Source organism: Papio anubis, chromosome 14, assembly GCF_008728515.1.
Source record: "Papio anubis isolate 15944 chromosome 14, Panubis1.0, whole genome shotgun sequence".
Taxonomy (NCBI): Eukaryota; Metazoa; Chordata; class Mammalia; order Primates; family Cercopithecidae; genus Papio; species Papio anubis.
Genome location: NC_044989.1, coordinates 73,845,316 through 73,862,864, shown reverse-complemented (window position 1 = coordinate 73,862,864; position 17,549 = coordinate 73,845,316). Strand labels below are relative to the sequence as shown.

The 17,549-nt window shown below is 39.3% G+C and overlaps 1 protein-coding gene across 1 annotated transcript in view; it reads right to left on the bottom strand.

Moving 5' to 3' along the window:
• The window catches only part of ALMS1 (ALMS1 centrosome and basal body associated protein), a 221,054-nt gene that overhangs the window by 115,159 nt on the left and 88,346 nt on the right, over window positions 1–17,549 (bottom strand). The window contains exon 11 of the mRNA XM_031655501.1: window positions 5,758–7,622. Coding sequence (XP_031511361.1) covers window positions 5,758–7,622 — 1,865 coding nt within the window. The remainder of the gene's footprint in view (window positions 1–5,757; window positions 7,623–17,549) is intronic.

The window sequence follows — 17,549 nt, the reverse complement described above, 5'->3', positions numbered from 1 at the left end:
AGAACTCTCAAAACTCACCAATAAGAAACCAAACAACCCTATTTAAAAAGCACTTCACCAAAGAGGATGGTAAATAAGCTCTTGAAAAGGTGTTCATAATAATTAGCCATTAAGGAAGGACATGCAAATTAAAACTATGTTGAGATACCACTGTACAACTATAAAAATTGCTAAAATATATTGACAATTTACACATTGGTGAGGATGTGGAGTAACTAGAATGCTCACCCATTGCTAGCAGGAATGCAAAATGACACTCTGAAAAACTAGTATTACAGACACTCTGAAAAACTAGTATTAGTTTAGCTCTGAATAATTCTTACAAAGTTAAATATACACCTATAACATATAACTCAGGAATCCTCTTCCTTAGTATTTACCGTAGAGAAACAAAAACCTGTATATAAATGTTTACAGCAGTTCTAATTTTAATGGTCCCAAACTAGAAACAACTCAAATATCCTTCAATGAGTGAATGGATAAACAAACTGTGGTAATCTGTACAATGGAATTACAATAAAATATTATTGCTTTTAATACAGCAATAAAAAAGCACTACTGATCTACACAAGATGAGTCAAACGCATTTTGCAAAGTAAAAAAAATCAGACCCAAAAGTCTGTTACATATTTTATGATTCCATTTGTGTGACAGTCTAGAAAGGCAAAACTCTAGGGAAGAAAACAGACCAGGGACTGCCGGGGGTGAGTGAGGGGTCAGGGGAAAGACTGTCTCCAAAGGAACGGCATGGAGGAGTTTTGGGATTGATGGAACTGCTCATATGAAACTGTAGCAATGGATAGAATTGTAAAGCACAGAAAGTGAAGTTTAGAAGCACATAAATTTTTAAAGGTCAACCAGGATATGAGGCAAAGATGGAACGCAGAATGTGACTAACGAATCTAACTATATTATAAATGAATCATGTACTCACACTGAAGAGTATGGGGCAGGGAGATGCTGACTTAAGAAACTTTAGCAAACGGCAGTTTTGTCTAGATATTTTAATGATAAATTCAAAACTGCAGATAAACACTGTACTCTGGTTGCAGAATTTGTTTTTCATGTGGGTATGGGTTATGAATTCTGAAACTACTTTATTTATATACTAGGGTAAATATATTGTAGATAATGAGAGCCAGTTTTATCGCTATTAGAGACAGAAGTTACAAATAAAGAAAGGGAAAAGGCTAGAATCAACTCTGTGGATCCGTACTGGAGTCAGAGGTATCAATATGGACACATGGCTTAAAACACACACACACATTAAAAGATACAGATATGAGTATACACATAAGTTAACATATCTACCTATATTTCTTAGCTTTATTCACTGAGAAAGGCTAAACACAGCAACATCCCACCAGCAGTGAGCATGCCAGGTACTTACATCTTGCTTTCTAAATACTATTCTTCTTCCTCCCTTCAAAAATAAGAGGGTTTTTTGGCTGGGCACGGTGGCTCACATCTGTAAATCCCAGCATTTTGGGAGGCCGAGACGGGCAGATCACCTGAGGTCAGGAGTTCAAGACCAGCCTGGCCAACATGGTGAAACCCCATCTCTACTAAAAATACAGAAAATTAGCTGGGCGTGGTGGCACGGACCTGTAATCCCAGCTACTCTGGAGGCTGAGGTAGGTGAATTGCTTGAATTCGGGAGGTGGAGGTTGCAGTGAGCCAAGATCATGCCACTGCACTCCAGCCTGGGCGACAGAGCAAGACTCCACCTCAAAAAGGAAAAAAAAGAAAAAAAAAAAAAAAAAAAAACCGAGGGTTTTTTAATGAAACAGCTGATTCCAGGTCTGGGGCAGGGTACAGAAGCCAACCTGAAAGTGCTCCAAATAGCTAAAAAGAGAACTTGAGCAACAAAAATAGTAATGGTAGCATTGGATTATAATCCAAATAATGAAATAAACACTTATGAGTCTACAATAATGCAAATAAATAACCTAAGGCAGAATAAATGAGGGAAGAACAATTCTCCTTACAGAGGAATTCCAATTAACAAATGTAGAAGAGATAGAAGGCATGAAAAAATTAAAACACCACAGTAATAACTGCTACAGCCAAGATCCACTCATGAATGCTAAAATTAGTACTCAAAGTTTAAGCAGAAACAGGTTATTTGCACAGTCTAACAAAATCTCCCTCAAATGTCTAGTATCTCCAAAGGAAAAACAGTAACTTTACAGTGGAGAATCTTAGCAGATACCACTTTAGCCAAGTGACCAAGGTTAACATCACCAGTAACGCATATCAACATAATGTGCTCTCTGTTGCGACGCACTGAGAATGCATAACCCTAATCTAACCTTGAAACATCAAACAATGCTAAATTGAAGAAGCTTCTTCAAAATAACTTATTAGCACTCTTCAAAGTGTCAAGGTCATGGAAGACAAAAAAAGACTGGGAAACTGTCATAGATTGGAGGAGTCTAAGACATGACAACTAAAATGCAAGATGGAATCCTGGGTTGGATCTCAAACAAAAAAGTTCATTTGTGGAAAAACCTGGTGAAATCAATGTTATATAATTTTATACCAAGAAGAATTTCTTATTTTGATAAATATTTTATGGTTATATTATGGTAAGATGTTAAATGGAAGCTTCAGTAAAGGTTACATGGACAACACCCCCCAATGACACCTACCTCTTGGTATTCAGGACCCTGTGTAATTCCCAACCCTTGGGTGAGAGCTTTAGACAGTGACTCATTTCTACTGAAGAGAATGTGGCAGAGGTGACGAGATGACACATCCAAGGGTAGGTAACAAAAAGACTGTGGCTTTTGTCTTGGGCACCCTCTCTTGCCCTCTCACTGCCTCACTGAGGGAAGCTTAGGTGTCATATTATGAGTGCCTTATAGAAGCAAGAAGCCCATGTCTCTGGCCAAAGCCACGGCCATGTGAGTGAGGCTGGAAGCACATCCTCTCAGGCAAGCCCTGTGATAAGACCACATTTGTAGCCAATACTTTGTTTGCAACCTTGTGAGACAACCTAAGCCAGAGGTACCCAAATAAGCTACATTTAGATTTCTGACCTACATAAATTTTCAGATGTTTATTAAGTTGCTACATTTCAGGGTAACACGATACACAGCAACAGATAATACAGAACCTCTCGGTGCTATTTATTTTGGCAACTCCTCTGTAAGTCTAAAATTATCTTAAAATGGAAACGTTTGAATATATTTTATACATATATACTTTATAAATATTTTATACACATATACTTTATAAATTTTGAGGCGGAGTCTTGCTTTGTTGCCAAGCTGGAGTACAGTGGCGCAATCTCAGCTCACTGCAACCTCCGCCTCCCTGGTTCAAGCGATTCTCCTGCCTCAGCCTCCTAAGTAGCTGGGATTATAGGCGTGCACCACCATGCCCGGCTAATTTTGTATTCTTAGTAGAGATGGGGTTTCTCCATGTTGGTCATGCTGGTCTCAAATTCTCAACCTCAGGTGATCCGCCCACCTTGGACACCAAAGTGCTGGGATTACAGGTGTGAGCCACCGTGCCCAGTCCTTTATAAATATTTTATAAACTATTATATATATATTTACTTATATATATGTTTTATGCATCTCTGTGTGTGTGTGTGTATGTGTGTGTGGTTTGAATTATTTACGGACTGTGGAGTTCGATAAACCTAGGTTCAAATGCCACCTCCAATGCTCAATGGCCATGTGATCTTGGGCAAAATATCTTCTCTAAGTCTCAGGTTTTTTAAATCCACAACTGAGATAATAATATCTATTTCTGATTATTACACTAAGTATAAGCATCTACTACAAATGTACACCCTGAGCAAATGGCATTATTGTTAGTTCACATTTATAATCATCTATTATTTTCTTCTCATTCATAGCTTTACCTGACTTTTAAGGTATTCAGTACAATACCTTGGCATTTAACCTTCGAAGAGTTTAAAAATTATATATGAAGGCCGGGCGCGGTGGCTCACGCCTGTAATCCCAGCACTTTGGGAGGCCGAGGCGGGCGGATCACAAGGTCAGGAGATCGAGACCACGGTGAAACCCCGTCTCTACTAAAAATACAAAAAATTAGCCGGGCGCGGTTGTGGGCGCCTGTAGTCCCAGCTACTCGGGAGGCTGAGGCAGGAGAATGGCGGGAACCCGGGAGGCGGAGCTTGCAGTGAGCTGAGATCCGGCCACTGCACTCCAGCCTGGGCGACAGAGCGAGACTCCGTCTCAAAAAAAAAAAAACAAAACAAAATAAAAATTATATATGAAATTGTCAATGTTTTAATTTCTAAACTTTTTTGTTTTTAAGTATCAATACTGACCAGCCTAGCCAACATGGCAAAACCTCATCTCTACTAAAAATACAAAAATTAGCCAGGCATTGTGGTGCACGCCTGTGGTCCCAGCTATTCGGGTGGCTGAGGTGGGAGGATGGCTTGAACCCAGGGACGGAGGTTGCAGTGAACCAAGATCACATCACTGCACTCTGGTCTGGGTGACAGAGCGAGACTCTGTCTCAAAGAAAATTTTTAAAGGTATCAGTACTGATCTCTATAGCACTCTACTGTTTATAACACTGAAATCAGAGATTGACTTTTTTTTTTGCCCCAATCTATTATCGCAATCCCTAACTTTTAGAGCTGTAAGGGACTTTTCAGCATTCCAACCCTTTCCTTCTATGTATGAGTGCCAAGGATATTAAATGAGTTGTCCAGGATCGTGGCTGGAAGAAGAGTTGGAATGAGGGTTCAAATTCTAGGACAAAGTACTGTGTAGGGGAACAACTCCTTACTTTGATTAAACAGAATGCATTTGAATACTCTTTATCTTGCCTACAAACAACATCTTTTGGCACAAGTTTTCCAGCAGGAAAATAGAGATCTCATCACCTGCTTCATAGGATCATTATGAGAACTAAGTAAGATAGCATATGTAAGTTCCTTATTGCCATGACTACTACCACATGTAGATTATGAATAAACATTTCTCTCACCCTCCTTTCCAAGCCTAGTGCTCTCCACTGTGGTATGATGCCTCTTCAACTATAAGGTAAAATACTAAACATACAGGTAGTTCTGTTTCACCATATGGTAAGAGGCTCATTAAAGTAAAACCGAATTAATGGCAAAGTGCTAAAACTGGGCTGAATAATATAAATCTAACGGACTTATGCCTGAATTGGGTTTCCTTTCCTACAATACTCTATGAGGTGGGGCATCATATCAGGAAGCACACTATGTTGACTGATGTTTTACTGGTGATGCTAATCTTCATCATTTGACTAAACTGGTATCTGCCAGGATTTTCCACTATAAAGCTACTTTCTTTGTAAACACTAAATATTTGAAGGAAGTCATGAAATGGAACCAGAGCTGGAGGAGAGAGAGAGAGAGGGAGAGGGAAAGAGAGTGACCAAGCACCCACGTACATGGGCACAACCTCCAAAGGAGATCCTCAGCATATGTCCAACATAGTAAATAAATTAGTAATTGTATCATTGGATGATCAAAGATTCCTTTCAAGGTCATTCAGTTTTTTAAAACACTTGATGTCAAGTCTTGCCAAGAGCCCTCTGAAAGTATAAATGCATTACTATCATATGTTCTCTCTTACTTAACACATTTATTCCTTGAAAGACTTCTAGTAATTAGTCAGACACAACCTCCACTCAAGAGAAATCAGCCTTTTCCCCAAGAACCAATATCTACTCAAGTATTTGAAACATTTTATCACAAAGTCCATCCAGCTTGCTTGTTATCACAATGAGACTCACCGATCTGCAGATACTGGGGTCCCCTCTGGATTGGAATGTCCTTCGAAATCTGAAATGTTCACTTGTATTTGCCTTGAGGTTACTATCTGGCTATTCTGAGAAGGTATAGTTTTCAAGTCCTGAGTAATAGTGTTACTGTCTGGAAGAGAAGGCTGTACGACTCGGAAATCCAGTGAAGATTTAGGTCCTAGAAAACCTAAAGATTCTTGATCCTGTACTACAGGTTTACTGGTCAATAATTTGGAGGTTGGTTCCAGTGATCTCGAAGATACAGTATGTAAGTCAAAGTTAAACTCACTATTCATCCTCGCTTTAGAAGCAGCATCCAATGAATGGCATCCTTTATCTAAAGTTCCACTATCCAACTTGGAAGAAGTCTTGGGACAAAGAGTTATACGAACACAAGAAAGTGCTTTTCTATTTGAAGGAGGAGTAGATGCAGATGTTGCTAAGGTACACTGATTTGGGGCTGACTGGGAGACCACATTATTGAACTTGGCTTCAACATTTATACTAGAAATGTGTGATTTAGGCTTATGTTGATTATTCTTTTCCACTACACAATCCTGACCTTGAGGAAAGGGAAAATGGTGTTTACTCATTTGGTCATCTACACCTGGCGCTTTGCTTTGGCATTGTTCAAGAGAAATGGGAGAAGGAAGGTCTGAAGCTATAGAATCCTGACCTTGAGGAAGGGGAGAATGGTTTTCTCTCATTTGATGATCTACATATGGGGCTTTGCACTGTTCAAAGAGTTCTCGTTGTTCAAGAAAAATGCAAGAAGGAAGGTCTGGAGCTACATAATCCTGATGTTGAGGAGAGGGAGAATGGTGTTTCCTCACAGGGTCATCTGTATGTGGGGCTTTGCTTTGTTCAAAGAGCTCTCGTTGTTCAAGAAAAATGCAAGAAGGAAGATCTGGAGTTACAGTTACATTCTTCTCTTTTACTCCTAGTCTGGAACTCGATCTGCCTACTCCTAGGGTGGAACTTGGTCTGCCCATGCTAATAAGGGTATGGTTATCAGAAATTTGAATTTCCTTGAAATTGCTACAATTTGCACTGGTACTGGGCTCAGAATGATTGTCTGTAAAATCTGATCTTTCTAAGGGTTTTTCTTCTTGACAAGAATGCTCAAAATCAACAGATAATTTTTGGCTTTGCCTTCTACCTTCTGCTAAAATAGTCACTTCTTTATCTGGTGAATTACTATGCATTTTAAATGATGAAGGGGAAGAGGATTTCTGTTTAAGATCTCTAGGAGGATTTTGTTCTTCAGTGAAATGAGAATTAAATACCCCCACAGATGCTCCAGTACACTGGCTACCTTCAGTAACACCAACCTTAACAACAGAGGAATTGGAAATGCATTTAGAATGTCGGTGAGATGAAAAAGTGATGGAGGTAGTAAACTTTTTCACGGGTTCGGGGGATGGCATTTGTGTTGAAGAATGAAAATCCACTTTTTTAGGTGGCACAAAAGCAGGTTCTACTAATTCTGACAGCCAAGGGTTCATCTTTTCATGGAATGGCATTCGAAGACCTTTGCTGATTTTGAATTCATCAGGTATAAAGTTTTGAAAAGGGGAATGACTTTTTAACTGCAAGGAATTCCAAACTTTGAAATGGGAGTTGTTCTGGTCTAAGGATGCAGAAAGGTTGACGTGCTTGGCTCTACATGATGATGGGCTCTGACGTCCTCTGGTCATTTCTGAGGGTTCAGCAGATCTAAAAGCACAAGAGTGGCTATCTAGTTGTGGTTGTTCAGAAGTTAGAGTCCGGAAACATCCTTTTTCATGGCTCTCAATAATAATGTGACTACATACAGCTTCTGGCTTGCATCCCATTCCACGTGGACTCTGTAAACCCTAGAAGATATAAACAAACAGGTTCTTATTTGAAGTAGTCCAAGTAGTTACATACACATTAGTTTTATACCCACGCTAAGATTAGACCATGAAGATTATGTCATTCTTTTATAATATAACAGGACAAAGAGCACAGCAAGAAAAAAAGATAGTTAACTACAGAATAAAAAGGCTCACAATGATTAAGACCACTCAGAGAGTTCTCCTAAAAATTTCCCACTAAAGTAAACAGCAAAGATTATTATTGTCCACCAGTAAGTATTCTCATCTTTCTTTTAATAATAGAAATCCCTTACTCAAATTTTTGCTAGCCACATAGCCACCAAGTGGGAGACATTTCCTGTTTTTTTTCTGCAGCTAGTTGTGACCACATGACTAGGTTGAGGCCAATGGGATATGACTGAAGGCATCAAGTACAACTTCCACTTCCTGTCCTTAAAATCAAGTTCTTGACCTGCGTGTTCCCCTAGTATCACCACCACTATCACCACTATTTTTCTCACCTGCTAAAAATGGTAATGCATGGAACAACCTTGGAAGTCATGTGTAAGGACAGTTTAGTTGTCCAGCCAGCTTGGGTTCCTGGATGACATCAAGGAACAGAGCTCACTTTCCTAACATGAACAATGACGTGAAAATAAAATTCTATCTTATTTGAGCCACTGTATGTTTGGCTATTACAGAAGCTTGACCTACATCCTAATATTTGACCCCTAAGAATGGCGGGAAAAAAACCAAGACCTTGTTTCCTGGCACACAGGATAAGTACTCAAAGCTACCATAAATATAACATTTCTTTGAGATTTCTGTTTTACCTACAAAGTCATTATAACTTGGCATTCTATTTGATGATATAGCAACATCTGACTCCAGATTAAAATATTTTATATTATGCTGCATCTCCGCAGGTGATGAACTAGATGTATTTTTGATGGCAGCAGCATCCTATCTGCAGTGGCTGCTGCCATGATGACAGTTGCAGTGGGGAAGGAGCAGCTAGGGCTGCTCACTCTACTGAGCTGGTGGGAGCTGGGAACAGGCAGAAGTCCCACTCCCTTTTGAGTTGGAGGGGCGGGAACCCCACCCTCCTGGGCACAGCTGCAGCTGCCCAGTCACAGTTGTGGACCCAGGCAAGCCTGCAGTCTCGGGGACCTGGGAACTCCCCCTGCCCTTGCAGGTTCAAAAGTGCCTGCTCCCACTGTCTGGCCTCTCTCCACTCCTGGTGCCCGTTCCCATTACAGAGCAAAGTTGAGGGCAAGCCCAGGCACTGTCGCGACCCAGCCAGGTGTGCACACACTTGGGGCAGCACTGATACACCAGCCCCCTGCCGCCCCTCCAGACACTGGGCACCCACAAGCATAGGAGGGAGGTTGCAGGGGCGGGGAGGGCTGAGGGCAGCTCAGAGTGGGCCTGCAGGTGCCCCTTGACATGAACAGCCTGGGTGTGCCACAGGTACCAGAGATAGCAGAGAGATGGCAGACAGGCTCCTGGGCAGAAAGGGGAAGGTCACCGATGAAGCCATACCTTTAAGCCAGGGATCACTTGAAGGGCTGTCAGTTCCGCGGACAGGCGAACTTATGGTGCTTTTTCTGGGCCTGCACATGGACCAACTGGCATGCACCTACTCCCCTCTGAAGCCCATAAAAATCCTGGACTCAGCCAGACTTAGAGAGACAATAGAGCTACCCACTCCGGGTTTCCTCTCTGCTGAAAGAGGCACAGATTATGGGATGACCTGCATGCAGGTAGGAGCTACCCATTCTGGGTCTCCTCTCTGCTGAGGGCTGCACAGACAATGGGACAACTTTGCCTGCGGACAGGAGCTACTCACTCTAGGTTCTCCTCTCCACTGACAGCTGGACACTCGTTGGGACGACCTGCCTACAGAAAGGAGCTACCCACTTTGGGTCTCCTGAAAACTGTTCTGCCACTCGATGAAGCTCCTCTCCATCTTGCTCACCCTCTAGTTGTCCACATACCTCATTCTTCATGGATGTAGGACAAGAACTCAGGATCTACCAAGTGGTGGGACTAAAAGAGTTGTAACACAAACAGGGCTGAAACGTGCCCCCTCCCTGCCTGTCATGTTGCAGGGAACAAGAAGGAGAGACAAGCTGCGGCCTCTCAGGAAGCCCAGACCTAGGGGGTCCCCGAGCCAGGACTATGACACCCTCTTTGGGGTTTTGTGGTTCCTGGTGTCTTCCAAGCTTCCAGTTGCCACCATGTTTCCCTTGCCCAGATGTGGGTCCCCACAGCAGAAACCATGCACAGTACATTTTTGGTCCAGCTGCAGCCTTGCATGGAGCCAGCACCAGTGCCAGCACCTGGAGCTGCCTGCCCCACCACAGCAGTCAGCATGCCTGGCTGTGTGCAGTGGCTAGACCCCACACTTGCTTGCCCACACACCCCTCACCACTCCATGCCTGGCTCATGTTTGGCAGGTGTAAGATCCAGCACAGTAGTGTGAGCCAAGCACAGCCTGCCAGGCCGAGTGGGCAGAACGTGCCCAGCAGGTGTGAACAATATTCAGGCAGAAGGTGCTGCTGGCCACAGTGGTTTCCAGCTTGCAAAGTGACACCCTGAGGATCCTGTGACATTTTTCTTTCTTTTCTCTTCTTCTTTGTTTAAGACAGGGTCTTGCTGTGTCACCCAGGCTGGAATGCTGTGGCACTATCACTGAAGCCTCGACCTCCCGGGCTCAGGTGATCCTAACACCTCAGCCTCCTGGATAGCTGGGACAACAGGCACATGCCACTACACCGGGCTAATTTTCTTATTTTTATTTTTGTAGAGACTGGGTCTCACTTTGTTGCCCAGGCTGGTCTCCAACTCCTGGATTCAAGAGATCCTCCTGCCTCAGCCTCCCAAAGTGCTGGGATTACAGGCATGAGCCACCGCACCTGGCCAGATGTACTTTTCTCTATTTTTCCTGCTAAGTAAAATTAAGCCCACTGGAAAATACATATAAAACAAATGTAAGAAGAATCTGAAAGATGTAGAGAAGAAGGTAGATTAGCTAGAGATCTAGGGACCTGAGGAATTATCCTGTGGTGCAATCCCTGGGTTTTCTTTATCTCTTGCATACACAGACTTGGAGCTGAAGAAGTCAGCAACCCAGGAACAATGGACACAGACAAAAAGCCCTAACAAAAGCTTTTCTCACTAGCTAAAAACCCAGCAGAGGTAAAGCCTAGCAAAAGAGAAAACTTTTAACTAATAACCGTTCTACTCTAGCCAACCACCAAAGAAAAAACTAGACCCACTCACACCAACACCAGCAAAGGCCAAGTGAGGAGCCCAGGACTCACTTTCATCTCTGCTGGCTGATAAAGTGCTATCCCTTCCTTGCGGTGTCCGTGAAAGTCTAGGGAAGCCTAGACTATCCAGCAAAACAAAATGTTCCCCTCTCTCCCAGCTACAGGTTAAAAGAAAACATTTGTAAACCTCATATCCAATAAAGGTCTTATATCTGCTAGACTTACATCTAACATATATATAGAACTCACAACAGTAAAAAGGGAAAAAAAAGATAATCCAATTAGAAAATGGGCAAAAGATGCAGACATTTCACTTAACAGGATACAGAGATTGGAAACAGAGATATGAAAAAATGTGCAACCTCAAAAACCATTAAGGAAATACACATTTAAAACTTAGTAAGATACCACTACATACCTATTAGAATGACTAGAATAAAAATAGTGACAGTATCAAATGCTGGTGAGGACATGGAGTAGATGGATTACTCACACACTGCTTGTGGGAATGTAGATGATATAACCACCCTGGAAAAAGGTGTGGCCTGTCTTTCAAAAAACTAAACATGCAACTACCACATGACCCAGCAATTGCAATCCTGGGCATTAACCCCACAGAAACAAAGACATATTCACACAAAAACTTGCACATGAATGTTTACAGCAGCTGTACTGGTAAAGCCAAAAACTGGGAAACAACCAAGATGTCCTTCAATAGTGAATATTTAAACTGTGGTGCATTCATACTTTGGAATACTATACATCAATAAAAAAGAAAAACCACTGATAAACAAAACAATCTGGATGAATCTCCAGATAATTATTGTATTGGCTGAGTGAAAAAAAGGCCAATGCAATAAGGTTGCATACTGTATGTTATCATTTACATGACATTCTTGAAATTACAAAGTTACAGAAACAAAGGAACAAATTAGTGGTGCCAGGAGGTCAGTAAAAGGTGGGGCAGGAAAGAAGTGGAAGTAGCTATTATAAGGTACCATGAGCCACTTTTGTAGTGATGTAAATGTTCAGTATCTTGGCTGTATCAGTGTTAATGTTGTGGTTGTGACATATTGTCATAGTTTTGCAAGATGTTACCACTTAGGGAAACTGGGTGAAGAGTATATGTGATATCTCTATATTATTTCTTACATGTGAAACTACAATTATTTCAAAACAAAATGTTGACTTAAAAAATTAAATACCACTGGACAAAATTAACACTTTAAAAATGTCATTTTTTTGCCCATCAATGATAGACTGGATAAAGAAAATGTGGCACATATATGCCATGGAATACTATGCAGCCCTAAAAAAAAGAATGAGATCATGTCCTTTGCCAGGACATGGATGAAGCTGGAAGCCATCATTCTCAGCAAACTAACACAGGAACAGAAAATCAAACACCACGTGTTCTCACTCATAAGTGGGAGTTGAACAATGAGAACACATGGACACAGGGAGGGGAATATCACACACCGGGGCCTTTCGGGGGGTGGGGGGCAAGGGGAGGGAGAGCATAGGACAAATACCTAACGCATGCAGGGCTTAAAACCTAAATGATGGGTTGATAGGTGCAGCAAACCACCATGGCACATGTAATACCTATGTAACAAACCTGCACGTTCTGCACATGTATCCTGGAACTTAAAGTAAAATAAATAAATAAATAAATAAATAAATAAATAAATATTCTGTCATTAGCTGATAAAAATAGATGTAAAAATTTTATTTGGGCAAAAAAAAAAAAAGTTTTTATTCTGTGGTTTCTTATTGTCTTGATACCTCCTGACATATCAGTGGGAAGTAAATATCCAAATTTGAGAAACATAAACCTATTCCAGCCTCTTAAAAGTATGCATGAGTAGATTTACACTCATCCCAAAATATATTTCTCTTCTTCCCTTCCAACAATCACGTTACAAATTTTTTAACACTTCACGCTCTACCTCCTCCCATCGCATCTTTCAAGCTTTCATAATAACCTTTCCATTTAAAAAATTCTTGTAGCTTTAGTATTTGCCAAGTAAATTTCAGTATTTTCACATAACCATTTCCAGGTAATTTTACAACAAACCAATCGCATGTCATTAGATATGTAACAGGCTCTTAAAAGCTACTGTTTAGTTCAACAAAACCCAATATGTTTTTGTGATAAAATTTCTCAGCAAACTAGGAATGGAAGGGGTTTCTTTAACCGGATGAAGAGTACCTATGAAAGACTCAGCACTAACATAATACTGAATGATGAAAAACTAGATGCTTTCTTCCTACAATCAAGAACAAGACAAGTATGGCCATTCTTACCTCTTCTATTCAATATCATATTGATGTTACCAAATTCCCAGGGCAACCAGGTAAGAAATTAAAGACATCTAGATTGGAAAGAAAGAAGTACAATTATATCTATTTGCAGATGACATGAACTTCTTACAGAAAATCCCAAGGAAACCAGGCCAAACCAACTAACACTAATAAGTTCAGCAAAGCTGCAGGATGCCAGTGCAATATATAAAAATCAACTGTATTTTAATACACTAGCAATTCACAATCCAAAAATAAATTTTTTAAAAAATTCAATTTACAACAGCAAGAAAAAGAATTAAATACTTGAGAATATATTTAGCAAAATAAATATATGTCTAGTATACTAAAAAAAAATTGAATGAAAGAAAAGCAAAATAACTAGAAAACTGGCCCATTTTTACGGACTGAAAGATTAATACCTCCTAAACTAATCTAGAGATTCAAGTGGTAATATTTCCCATAGTAATCTAGAGATTCAACTCTTATTAAAAGCCTAGCTTTTTTTTTTTTCAATAATTGACAAGCAGATTGTAACCCCAGAATAGCCAAAATAATCTTGAAAATGACATCGTTGGAGGACTCACTCTTTCCGATTTCAAAACTTACTACAAAGCTACAACAATCAAGACAGTGCAGTACTGGCATAAGGACAGTCATGTAGATCAATGACATAGAACTGACAGTCCAGAAATAAACGCTAACATTTATGGTAAATTGATTTTCAACAAAGAGGTCATGAAAATTCAATGGGGAAAGAAGTCTTTTCAACAGTGCTGAAACAACTCAATATCTATATGCCAAGATGAACTTGCATGCCATACACAAAAACTGACTCAAAGGAGAAAGGCAACAAAAGTAAAAGTCAATAAATTGGACTAAATCAAAATTTAAAACTTCTGTTCACCAAAGGACACCATCAACAGAGTGAAAAGATAACCTAGAAAATGGGAGAAAATATTTGCTAATCATGTACAATAAGTCTTCACTTAACATCATCAATAGGTACTTAGAAACTGCATCTTTAAGTGAAACAATGTACTGAATACCATAGGAGCTTAACTTTTGTTTTATCAATTAACCTATATCAGTTTGTTTTGCTATGCTATACATCACTTCACTTACAAGTCACAGTTTCCAAGAACTCAACAAAGATGTGAGGCAAAAACTCACTGTATCTGATATAAGGTTAATATCCAGAACATATAAAGGACGCTTACAACTCAAGAACAACAACAAAACCTGATTCAAAGATAGGCAAAAATAATAGACTTTTCTCCAGAGAAGGTATACAACTGACTAACCAAAAATGAAAACAAGCTCAATATTACTAATCATAAGGGAAATGAAAATCACCACCACAATGAGACATCACTTCAGACCTGTTAGAATAGCCATTATTAAGAAGGGAAAAAAAAAAAAAACCAGACAATAACAAGTATTGGCAAGGATGTGGAGAAATTAGTACCCTCGAACACTGGTGGTGGGAATGTAAAGTGTAGCCCCTATGGAAAACAGCATGGGGCTTCCTCAAAAACTTAAAAATAGAATGACTATATGATCCAGCAATTCCACTTCTGGGTCTATACCCAAAAGAAGTGAAAGCAGGATCTTGAAGTGATAATTATAACAAGCATGTTCACAGCAGCATTATTCACAATAGCCAAATGGCAGAAGCAACTCAAGTGTCTATCAACAGATGAATGGATAAACAAAATGTAGCATACACACACAATGGAATAATATAGTCTTAAAAAAGAAGGAAATTCTGACATATAGTACAACATGGGTGAATTTTAAGAATATACTACTAAATGAAATAAGCCAGTGGCAAAAAGACACATACTGTGTGATTCCGCTACTATAAGGTACTTAGAGTAGCCAAATTCACAGAGACAGAAAGTAGAATAGTGGTTGCTAGGGGCTAAGGGAAAGGCGAAAATGAGGACTTGTTGTTTAATGGATATAGAGTTTCAGTATTACAAGATTTAAAAAGTATAGAGATTGTTTAAACAACAACATGAATGTACTTAACGCCACTGAACCATATACTTAACAATGGTTAAGATGATAAATTTTATGTATATTTTATCACAATTTTAAAAAAATAAAAATAAAAATTTTAATTGCGTCAAATAGAACCACAGACCTAAACATAAAAACCAAAACTAAGTATCTCAGAAGAAAACACTAAATCTTTGTGACCCTGGGTTATGCACTGATTTCTTAGATATGTCACCAAAAGTGCAAAGAATAAAAGTCTGCTAAGTTAGAGTTCATGAGAATTTAAAACTTTTGTGTATCACGGGTCGCCATCAAGAAAGTGAAAAAGCCTACAGAATGGGAGAATATATTGGTAAGTCCATAAATCTGCTAATGGCCTAATATCCAGAATATAAAAAGAATGCTTGCAATTCAACAAATTTGTAAAGTGGTAAATTTATAAATGGGTAAATAATTTGAATAGGTATTTCATCAGAAAAGATAAATGACCAATAATCACATGAAAAGATGTTCAACACCATTAGTTGTTAGAACTAGGTAAAAAATCACAATAAATACCCTTAACATCAGGCTATAATCAAAAAGACAGAAAATGACAAATGTTGGAAAGGATATGGAGAAACTGAAACCCTCATACACTGCTTGTGGGAATGTGAATAGCGTAGCTACTTCAGAAAAAAGTTTAGAAGTTCCTCAACATGTTAAACATGGAGTTACCATATGTCCCAGTAATTCTACTGTTAGGTATATACCCAAGAGAAATGAAACATCCACTCTAACACATAAACACTTACTATGTTCATAGCAGCACTATTCACAATGGCCAGAGTGGAAAATCCAAATGTCTACCAACTAATGAGTAAACAAAATATCTACACAATGAAATATAATTTGGCAATAAAAAGGGATGAAGTACTGATTCATGTTACAACATAACATGAATGACTCTTGAAAACATTATGCTACGTAAAAGAAGGCAGTCACAAAAGATCATATATTACAATTCTATTTACATAAAATGTTCAGAATTGGCAAATCCATAGGGAGAGAAAGTGAACTGGTGTTTGCCTAGGGCTAGGGAATTGGGGAAGAGGGGAGAATGACAACAAAGTTCTAAAATTATGTTATTGTAAAATTCTGTAAACAAACTATACACTTTAAGTGGGCAAACCTTATGTATTACAGTAAATTATACTGAGATAAAGTTATGAAATTACTGGTTAGCTAAAATACGTCTTTTACTAATTTCCAGAGACTATTTCACAATTAAAATTAATTCTCTCTTCTCAACAGATCTACATGAGTTTTATCAGGTTATATTATTCTTTCATTGTCCAGCTTAATGACACATCAGCCAGGTGCAGTGGCTCAAGCCTGTAATACCAGCACTTTGAGAGACTGAGGTGGAAAGACAGCTTGAGCTCGGGAGGCGGACGTTGCAGTGAGCTATGATATAGCTACTACACTCCAGCCTGGGTGACGGAGCAAGACCCTGTCACAAACAATGTCAAAGACCTCATATAACAAACCAAAAAAGAAATAAGTAGTTCTTCACCATCACGTAAACCAATACACAGACACACACACACACACACAAAGAGTCAACAAGCACTAAAAAGTAAAAATTTACTTTCTACAAATAAAAGAAATATATTACCATGTGACACAAAACTTACTTAAAATCAATAAGCTTTTGGAAACACTTGTTTAAAAAAAATCTGTTAAAGCTGACTTCATTAGGGAAAGTATATTTCTACTAATAGAACCAGTAACTATGCTAAGTATTTAACAATTTGACTATAATAGGTCATGGTGTGGGTCTCTGAGTTTAACCCATTTGGAGTTCATTTTTCATCAAATTAGGGAAGTTTTCAACCATTATTTCTTCAAATGTTATTTCTGCCCCTTTTGCTCTCTCTCTCTCTGTCTCTCTCTCTCTTCCCTCTAAGAATCCCATAATGCATATGTTGGTATGCTTGGGGATGTCCCATAGCCCTGTTCATTTTCTTTATTCTTTTCTCTTTCTGCTCCTCAAATGAATACATCAACTGACCTTTCTTCAAGTTCACTGATTCTTTGTTCAGACTACTCAAATCAGCTATTGAACCCCTCTAATGAATTTTTGTTACTGTACTTTTCAGCTGCAGAATTTCTATTTGTTTCCTTTTTATAATTTCTCTTTGTTGATATTTCTTTTTGGTGAGAAATCCTTTTCTTGGTTCCCTTTAGTTCTTTGCTGATGGTTTTGTTTAGCTCATTGAGTACATTTAAGGTGGGCTTCCTCAGGGATAGTTTCACTAATTTCTCTTTTTTCCTCTGAATGAGTCACACTTCTTTATTTCTTTGCATGCCTTATAATTTG